The sequence below is a fragment of the Miscanthus floridulus genome, unplaced genomic scaffold (assembly GCF_019320115.1).
Source record: "Miscanthus floridulus cultivar M001 unplaced genomic scaffold, ASM1932011v1 os_1921_1_2, whole genome shotgun sequence".
NCBI classification, from domain to species: Eukaryota; Viridiplantae; Streptophyta; class Magnoliopsida; order Poales; family Poaceae; genus Miscanthus; species Miscanthus floridulus.
In genome coordinates, this window is record NW_027097987.1 from 29,672 (window position 1) to 40,000 (window position 10,329).

The 10,329-nt window shown below is 44.1% G+C and overlaps 1 protein-coding gene across 2 annotated transcripts in view; it reads right to left on the reverse strand.

Annotated features, from left to right (window-relative positions):
* LOC136534415 (uncharacterized) overlaps positions 1-5,327 on the reverse strand; it is a 28,556-nt gene extending 23,229 nt beyond the window's left edge. For both annotated transcript variants that reach the window (XM_066526851.1, XM_066526850.1), the window contains exons 1-2: positions 5,083-5,327; positions 4,781-4,986 (exon numbers count right to left, since the gene is read on the reverse strand). In XM_066526851.1, coding sequence (XP_066382948.1) covers positions 4,781-4,939 — 159 coding nt within the window. In that variant the 5' untranslated portion in view covers positions 4,940-4,986; positions 5,083-5,327. The remainder of the gene's footprint in view (positions 1-4,780; positions 4,987-5,082) is intronic.
* Positions 5,328-10,329: the final 5,002 nt, after the last annotated feature.

The following is a 10,329-nucleotide window of genomic DNA, read 5'->3' on the forward strand; positions in this document are numbered from 1 at the left end:
CCACAACCTTCTCTAGCTCATACAGAGCAAGTGCATGATGAGATGCCACCGTCTTCTCAACAAGCACAACCGATACATGAACAACGAGTGCCTCCTGAAGAAGGTGATGCACAAGAAGATGAGGACATGCCTGAATGGGAACTTCGAAAGAAGCATTCAATCACCATAAGACCAGTTATGTTCCGATGAAAGACGTCTTGTCGGTACACAAGTGGTATTTCCATGACCAATTCAAGCCTGAGAACCAAGTTAAAAAAAGTCACATCACGGGGTTCTGAGGAGGCCGTCACTAGCAAACTCCACCAAACAGCAAAGCAGTATCCAAATGTTGATGCCATCAAATGGTCAAAGGATTGCCCAAAAACATATGAAAGAGGCAAGCCCTTCCTACCAAACCATGACATCCAACGCCTACCACTTGGAATGAGAATGTTTCATGATTGGTACTTGCGTGTTCTCCCAACGAGCATAGACCTCGTACAAACATGCTTCCCCACCGGCACATTTGGAAGCCCAGCCAGGAAAATTGTGTTTGACTTCAATGACATGTAGACATGCTTTTACCTCGGAGTAATGGAGATGAATCTAATTCGCACGTGGTGTCTATAAGTCCTTGTCCTCCCGATATAATATGGATATAATCTTTGAATTTTGTTGTAACTAACCCACGCCGTGATTTATAGAATGCAAGTGCACATTGTCAAACAAATGCCAAGTGTGAAAGCCGGGTATATAGACCCTCAAGCTATAGTACAAACAAATTTTAATTACCTTAAATAGTGGAAACTGGATGCCAAAGAGTTAGCTACCCGAAAGACCCTTCGGGAGAAAGAGCATATCTGTACAGCGAAACTAAGGGGAGAATCCCTTAAGGTTGTGGCATACATTGCCCTGGCTTTCAAAATTCTCCAACAGCACTCTACTATATGGCTACCATACAACTTTGAGTAAGTTCAACTCTATACTTAAAGCTTTGTTCGATATATTTTATTCGATGCAAAAGAGCTTATCTAGTTCTATGATTAAATCCATGCAGCAACCACTGGATTTGTATAGGCGTCGATGTCGGGAGGAGCATGGTATGGGTCTTTGATTCAATAGATAGGGACTCGGTGACATACAAAGACTTCATATCGATTCTCAAGACGTATACATATCGACAATCCTCATTAGCTTATATGTTTGTATACATACTTGTAACGTTCACTTTTGGATACTAACAAGTTGTATTTGCTAAAATAATTCGAATAGGGCATTTAGGTTCTATGTCACTAAACATCACGAAAGGCATGATCTAGTAAGGAAGGAAAAGCTGGCTATAAAAATACTATGTGCGGTAAGTGTAACTTACTTCTTCAGTACTCCATTACATGGCTGTCAAAAGCATTACTTAACATTTTCATATGCAAAACACACCGTGCCCCAAGCAGAAGCCTGAGAGTGTACATTGTGGATACTATGTATGTTCTAAGATGAGTAACACCGATGCCTACAGGAGACACCCCTTAAGGGTAAGTTTGAACCTCTTCACCCGTAGTATAAAAACTTCGTACATGGTATGAAATACTAAACCGAAACTTGTTCTCTTATAGTGGAAAAAAGAGAAAGAAATGAAAAGAGACCTATACAAGGATCACCAACTCTTAGACCTCGTCGGCGACATTTGCAACTTCATATTGGACCAGATTGTACACGTCAAAGACACCTACTATGACCGAGAGTCTGACTTAGGTAGAAATCCTCAGTACCAACACCTTCGTGAGACCGAAAGGCTAGCTCTAGGACGTTGATAACAATGTGTATGAAATTTGACATTGGTTTTACCTTGTGAATTATGTCTATTTAGTGATGGATTGTATATATTCTTGTGAATTGGACTTGTAATTGTAGTTTATATAACATTCTTGTGCTTGTAGTTTATATAATATTCTTGAGCGAACGCGGTTCGGAACGTTGGTCGCGGGGCGTTCGGCGGGATTATCTCGCTTTCCTCGGTCACGTCGGTCGCGGGGCGTTCGGCAACGCGAACGCTGGATGAAATACGCGGAAACAAACAGTGTTCTGGTCGAATTTGAATTGTAAATTTGATTTTTTTTGTCGGGAAAACGTACTGCTGAACCGTCCCTATAAACAGGTATTATAGGAGCGGCTGATACTACAACCGCCCTTATAAATCGATTAGTGCTCCTATAAATACATGATTTATAGAGACGGTTTGATAGAGGCGGCTAGCCAAACCATCTATACAAATGGTCTTGAGCCGCCCTGGAAAACGAGTAGTGCCGGAGAACACGCTGCTCTCCTTCGGCCGCGCCACCACGCACGCTGCCGTCGCCTTCGTCGAGTTCGACGTGCAGGTGCGCGCCTCGGTGTCTCGTTTGGGACCTTGTTCGGGTTTGGATTGGAGTTTGCAGTTACACCACAGCATTGCGATGCGAGAATGGTAATTGCGGTAGTGCGGTCGATCAAAAATGTGGGCGGCTGGGCCCTCCCCGGTCCGTGTCGCAATAATGGAAACGCGTGCTCTAGTGGATGCAACTTGCCACTGCCACCTAATTTGGTTGCGACCTTCATGACCATTCTCCGTTTGGGATTTGGTGTAGCATATGGTTGCAGTGCGTTACTCATATGTATGCTAAGGTCCCTTTTAGTTCCACTTCAAAATGCTAAATTTTTCAAGATTCTTCGTCACATCGAATCTTTGGACGCATGTATGAAGCATTGAATATAAATAAAAAATAAAACTAATTACACAGTTTAGACGAAATTCATGAGACGAATTTTTTAAGCCTAATTAGACTATGATTGGACACTAATCGTCAAATAACAACGAAAGTGCTACAGTATCATTTCGTCAAAAAATTTTGCCAACTAAACGGTACCTAAGATTTCTGGCTAGCCAAATAAAAGCAAGCAAACAAGCAACATGAGCTGGACTGGATTGTGAAACTGATTAGTCTGTATCCCTATCCGGCATTGTGTGAGCATATTGCTACCTCGGTTTGAGTCCTAGTAGTATGATTTTTTTTTTTAGAAAGGGCGGTAAAAGCTTTACCACATTTTGTATTAGACGAATAAAAGAAAAAGTACTGTACAAGAATTACTTACAGAAAAGGCAGTCTCAAAAGGGCTACCAACTCAACCTGTACACCCCACTGCACCAAAACAGCCACTCCAAATACAAGAAAAGGGTTGGCCCACAAGACTAGGCACTAAGACTTAAGACTGAAGAAAAACAGCAAAAACATAACCCTTTCTAAAAAAAATATCATACTACTAGGACTCAAACAGAGGTCGCAATATGCTCACACAATGCCGGATAGGGATACAGACTAATCAGTTTCACAATCCAGTCCAGCTCATGTTGCTTGTTTGCTTGCTTTTATTTGGCTAGCCAGAAATCTTAGCATACATATGAGTAACGCACTGCAACCATATGGTACACCAAATCCCAAACGGAGAATGGTCATGAAGGTCGCAACCAAATTAGGTGGCAGTGGCAAGTTGCATCCACTAGAGCACGCGTTTCCATTATTGCGACACGGACCGGGGAGGGCCCAGCCGCCCACATTTTTGATCGACCGCACTACCGCAATTACCATTCTCGCATCGCAATGCTGTGGTGTAACTGCAAACTCCAATCCAAACCCGAACAAGGTCCCAAACGAGACACCGAGGCACGCACCTGCACGTCGAACTCGACGAAGGCGACGGCGGCGTTGCGCGGCGGCGCGGCCGAAGGAGAGCAGCGTGTTCTCCCGCTCCCTGGCGGCCCCGACGGGCGCCCTGGGCGGCGGCCCCACCGCGTTCACCCCCATCCCACGGTGGCCACCCACCACCATCCCCCGCTCCGCCACCAGCTTGAACGGCAGCTCCTGCTCCCTCCTCCTGCCGGCCGCCGCAGAAGTCATCCTCCTTGGGGTCCATGGTGGTGTAGGGCGGTAGCATCTAGATCTGAGAGAGAGGAAAGGAGAGGGTGGTGGAGGCAGAGCAGGAGAGGATGGGACGGTGGCCGCGCCGATGGAGGAGAGAGGCCGGTGGCTGCGGTGCTATGGAGAGAGGGAGGGAGGGAGAGAGAGAGGCTAGGGTTTCGTGGAGCGCAGAAGCAGACGCTGATCGACGCAGGAGGCAGCAAGGGGTGGGAGGCACACCGGCGGCCACCTTCGAGGCCCGCTCGCGCGGCGCCATGGACGGAGACAGGCACCGCCGGGTCCCATCACCGACGCCACACCGCAGCCCGAGGCGCCGTCGGTCGCCGCCAGTGCCTCGCGGCGTGAGCCAGCGGCGAGGGACCGGCCGGCACAGAATGACGCGATGGGGGGGGGGGGGGGGGGGGGGGGGGGAGGAGGTGGAGAAAGGCGGCCGCAGCCGCCGCGCCCGCTCGCGCCAGGCGCCGCTGCCGCCCTATCCGCATCGAGGGAGAGAGGGAGCGAAGAGGAGAGAGACTGAGGGGGGGATTTTTTCCGAAGGTGGCCGCTATATATACAGCGGGCATTTGTAGGGGCGGCTATTGATTAAGCCGCCCCTACAAATGGACAAAGCAGCCCTACAAATCGACGTATTTGTAGGGGCGGCTCGTATTACCAGCCGTCCCCACTGTGCCATTTGTAGAGGCGGCTGCTATGCTGGAGCCCGAGCACGTTACTGTAAGAGTGGCTCCAATGCCAGCCACCCCTAAAGAAAAAAAGTTCCGTTGCAACAAACTATTTTTAGTGACACCATGATTTTACTTTAATCCCCTCGTTCCAAACACGAATATAATTCAAATAAATAGTTGTACCTTGTAAACCACTCCGAAACCACCGCATCCAATTTCATGTTTATCAGAGAAATTTTCTGTGATAACTTTGAAAAGAGACAGGGGTAGATCTGCTGGCTTTGCGTTCTTGTCACGGAGCTTGCTCTCTAGGGCATAGATCGCACCCTGCTCATCTTCCATCTCAAATCACCTCCAAAACCTTGCAGAAGGAGTTCCTACAAGGCTAGCTGCTCAACAAACAAAGGGAGCATGATGTAGTTAATTTGAAACCACAAAAAAACAACACATCGATCAAAGGAATACGCAGAGATCAGAGAACTAACCTCGTCTCCGGCGTCCTTGCAGACTTGCAATTGCAGTTGCAGTGCTGGCTATGTTTCAGCTGCTGCCGAGCTAGTATCCCGAAAGAGGACGTTACAATGGAGCAGGCAAGGAGAGGGCCGGTGAGAAAGAAGGAGCGCAAAGGTTGCTCAGTGCTAGCTACTCGCAGGGAGCGGGAGATGCTGCCACGGGCGTTGGGTTTGGTTGTTATTAGACGCAAGTGACCAAGGAACCCATATAAAATTCTGACACCAGTTCAGTTTGACAAGTCTCACGCTGCAACTGGTATATATGATCGAGTAAAAGCTAGTACGAAGTCTCCTCTGTCTCTACTCCTGTCCGCGTCTTTCTACAGCACACGCGCTACATGCATGCGTGATGCATCGAAAAGGACAGGAGAGATGATGCTCTGTACTGTACGTGTCCCAGGCATATATATTTTGAGATTAGTTTTGTCGTTGCCCATCAACCCCTCCAAGGTACCGTTGAAAAAGTGTCCTATGACCGTTCTACTGTATACTCGCTGTGTCTCATTGTAAACGTTGCAATAATATTTATACCGGTCAAACTTTCTTACTCCATCCGTTCCAAATTATAAGACGTTTTGGCTTTTCTAGATTCATAACTTTTGTTATATACCTAGATATATGTTATGTCTAGATACATAGCAAATATTATGAATCTATAAATGTCAAAACGTCTTATAATTTGGGACGGAGGAAGTAAATTTAATTAGAATTATAAAAAAATGTTAGCAACATTTATATTTCCAAATAAGTTTACTATAAAAATAAATTCGATGATTTATCTACTGTTATTAATTATGAACCATAAATATTAATATTTTCTTATATATATTTGGTCAAAGTTGAGTACGTTTGACTTCTCGAGAACTGAGAACGACAATTAAAAAGGGACCGAAGGTGTAAATTATTGTTGTTCAATGAAAATTCTAAGATTCAAACCTAGGACCTCAATATTTCCTCAAGCATCCATACATCTTATATACATAATACTTGTCACTGTATAACTCGACGCTATCTTTTTAGCTTTACATTTACAAAAATCTTGTATCATATATGACACTTTCAATGGTCTCAAATAAAAAAACTTTAACTATAAAGTTATAAATCTCGTTGAGCATTACAATTTTAACATAATCTTGTCTCCAATGGAGGTCTCATTTAATAAGTCCAAGAACTTATATTAAATATTTGGACACCTAAACTATGTCAAATGAAAAGATGGTCAACTATAAAGTTTTTGATTCCTTAAGATATACTCCCTCCGTTCTAAATTATAGTTCATTTGACTTTTTTAACCCCAAATTTGACCATTCGTCTTATTCAAAAAAAATTGTGCAAACATAGTTAAGTTTAACTCATTCTTGAAGAACTTTTGTTAATAAAGCAAGCCACAACAAAAGAAGTGATTTTTTGCACAAATTTTTGAATAAGACGAATGGTTAAACTTAGGATCAAAAAAATCAAACGAACTATAATTTGGAATGGATTTAGTATCATTTATTCATTTTGATATAAAATTTGTTTTTGTCAAAAACATCATACGAAAATTTGTTTTTTGGTACATGATGTTCCGGTCGATTTTTACTGCTAGGCATAGCCCTACCAGTTGGAATGGTTGCAGAGAAGGCAGTTATATACTATCACGGAGTAACCGACTCTGATAATTAACATGTTTTTTTAGTAGTGATGAGTCGCAAACGGCCGGTGAGAAAGGAATATAACGGCCGGTGAGAAAGGAACGCAAAGGCTGATAAGTGCTAACTACGTATAAGACGCAAGTAAGGAAGGAACCGATATTAATAAAATTCTGACACCTAGTTTGACAAGTCCCACAGTGCAACTGGTATGATCGAGTAAAAGCTCCATAGTCTCCCCTCTATCTCTACTATCCACGTTGGTCTACGCAACACGTGCTACATGCATACATCGAAAAAGACAGATCTAGTGGCGTAGTTGCTAGCTCGAATTTTAAACTAAGGTGGTCCAATTCAATATATAATTCTTTGTTAACAATATAAAGTCCCATTTGACATGTTTACACTACCTCAGAACATGATATCACTGTCGGATTCAAACCCTCTATCACAACCAGAAAATAAACCGGCAATGGGCAAGTGGTAGTGATAGGGTTTCTCTATCATTGTCGGTTGACCAACATCACTACTAGTTCTACTCCAAAAACCGACAGTGATAGTCTTAAGATCAATGCTGGGTTAAGACTAGAACCGACATTGTTGTTTTGAGCGACACTACTGGCTTGCTTTGCAACCGACAGTGATATCCTTATGGTCATTGCCGGCTTAGGTATGGACCCGGCAGTGATCTGGTTTTCCCATATTCCAGTTTATTAATTTATTTCATTATTTTAAATATTTTTTTATTTCCTATGGTTACTGGACTGAATATTTAAAGCATCACATACATCACACATCCATCAAGATTTATAGTACAAATATTACAATAAGGTATATATTACAATGAAAATGTATATATTATAATAGAAGTTTTGTCATCTCTTGATCTACACTCTTATCCCTGGCCTATTGAATGCTGACAGATCCTTTTTTACTCAAAGATGTCGTCCACGATGAAGGTTGCTAGCTCGTCTTGCAATCTTCTGATCTCGAAGTCTAACAACATTTTGGTTTAAAGTTGCAGTGTCGTTGAAGCAAGATGATATCGAAATGCACAAGTGCTAGCCAAAACAATAGTGTGTTTTGCTCAATTAACCGATATACATGAAATGGGAAGCATACACACCATTTTATTTCCTTCTGTTGTGCTCTTGCCGAGGTACTGGTGCATTGCCCCATCACATAGAACCTGCATTCTTTGTTGGCCATTGGTTGTTCTAGGGTATGCGCTTCCATATAAGCAGCCTGAAAAAAGGTTGTTCTTGTGGCCATCCATATTTTCCTTGACTCTGTCTAACATTATAAAGTGTGAAAGGCGATGAAATTAGAATGTGCTATGTGATTAGAAAAATATATGTTACTGGCTTCACTTACTCAACATGGTGAGTAGGTCATAGATATGAGAAAGTTCCCTTCTCTTCGAGTCCCACACCTCGACATGTGATTGTGCAAGTTTGATATCTATGATGACGTAATGGAACCTGCACTCACAAATGTCCAATGCAAATCAGTCCTAGTTAATGAATAACCTTTAGAAAAGATAAGAAGCACCCAGTTAAGGTCGAGAACACATACTGATAGTTGTAGGCTAGGAGTATTTTCCCTTTACTTTGGTGGTTTTGCTCTCATCTTGTTCCTCAAACCAAACATCCCTCGAATCCTCGCCCGACGTGAACGCCGGAGGTGATGAGGGACCCGAGGGTGCGAATGGAACCAGTGGTACACCCTTCTGACTTGACGGCTACAGGTTAAACTCTTATCACGGGGGTGTCGATGTTGGAGACCCCGAATCCCTAGCTTGCATGATCTCGTAGTCGAGTTCACGCTCATCTGGATCTAGATTGTGAATGATGCTTTCAATGGCTGACCTATCGCACTGGTAGGCGTCCTGGAGGCTTTCCGCAACCGTGATGACACCGTGAGGGCCTAGCATCTTCATCTTCAAGTAGGTATAGTCCGTGACAGCCATGAATTTGATGAAACATGGTCTTCCCATTACTGCGTGGTAAGAATCCTCAAAATGGACAACCTTAAAGGAGAGTATCTCCTGGCGGTAGTTTTCCGCATCGCCAAACGTGACCTTGAGATCGACAATACCCAAAGGCATCACCTCTCGTCCTAGGGATATCCCACAGATCGGGCCCCTTTGGGGCGCAGCTTGTCGATATCGACTTTTAACCTCTCGAAGGTGTCCTAATAGAAGAGATTGGAATTGCTCCCACCATCCATGAAGATTTTGGTGATCCGCACAGTTTCCATCACTGCACTGACTACTAGAGAGAACCGACTAGCATCAACGATACGCTCGGGGTGATCGATTTTGTCAAAGGTGATCAGTTCCTCGGACCATAACTGTCTAGGTGGGGCTGTGGGTACCGTAGTATAAACATCTTGGTGCATAGGGTTCTGGCGCTCTCGATCTGGGCGAGGTTCGCATCTATCGGGTCTACCAGAGATGACCATGATGCGTTTGGTGTTTTGATATCGATTGTCCACCTTACGATGCTTGTCTTCATTAGGGAGCCATTGCTTGGAGGGTAACTCAGCAAGCATCCTTCGACAGACGATGTAATCTTTGGCGAGGTGGGTCATTGGGAAACCATGGTTTTGACACAGACTATTGTAAGTGCAATTAAGCCCTAATATGGGTTTTGGTGATAAATGACGACACAATTAGGGAACTAATGAGATTTATCGAGTTGACAAACAGGTGAAATGATAAGGATAATCTTATGTACCCCCAATTACAAAAGGACATGGCATCCGACTCAAAAGCGTTTAATTTGTTTTATAATTTGAATTTGAGTTTAGGAAAATCCGTACTACAAAGGGGATGCAATTTGCAAGCTTAACATGAAATCAAGTGCTTATTCTATCCACCAAAGATATCCTCAAACACTTAGCCATGATAGCCGTATTTACTCTTTTCCACTCCACTGCTGTCAGGGTAGAGCGACAGTGTAGCTCTGTGGCTGGCACTGCCGTGACTTGAAATATGACTATTGGGGAAGGGGTATTTCCTTTAGCCCCTTTCTCTCCCAATGGTCACCCACAACCATTTGCACCAGAACTCAACCAAAGAAGCTCTCCTCCCTCTCTCACACTCCATTGGAGCACCTCAAGCTTCTCCCATTGATTCCTCTTTGATTCCCGGAGAGATTGAGCCTCCAAACTATGCTAGAGAGCTCTCCGACCTGCTCTTCAACTTCCTCAAGCACTAGGTTCACGTTCAAGCCGGTGGTTGCATTTGTTACTTTTGGAGCTTGGCTCTTAGCCGGCTAGCGCGTCGCCCATGGAGCTTGCCAACTTGTGTGGCAGCCCTGAGAGATTTGTAATCACCCCAAGCATCTAGTGGAAACACCCTCATCTCAAGAGGTCACTCTTTTGACTTGAGAACGAGGACAGGGTTCCGTGAAACCCAAGCCTTTGTGGCTTTCCCAACAATGTGGATGTAAGCAAGCCTTAGTGGTGAGCTGAACCATGAGATAAATCGGTATCTCACTTGTGTTCTTGTTATTTGCATTGCAATATTTGTATTTGTGGTGATTCTAGGGTTTGGACCCAATCTACTTGCTTAGGCACTCCCTCC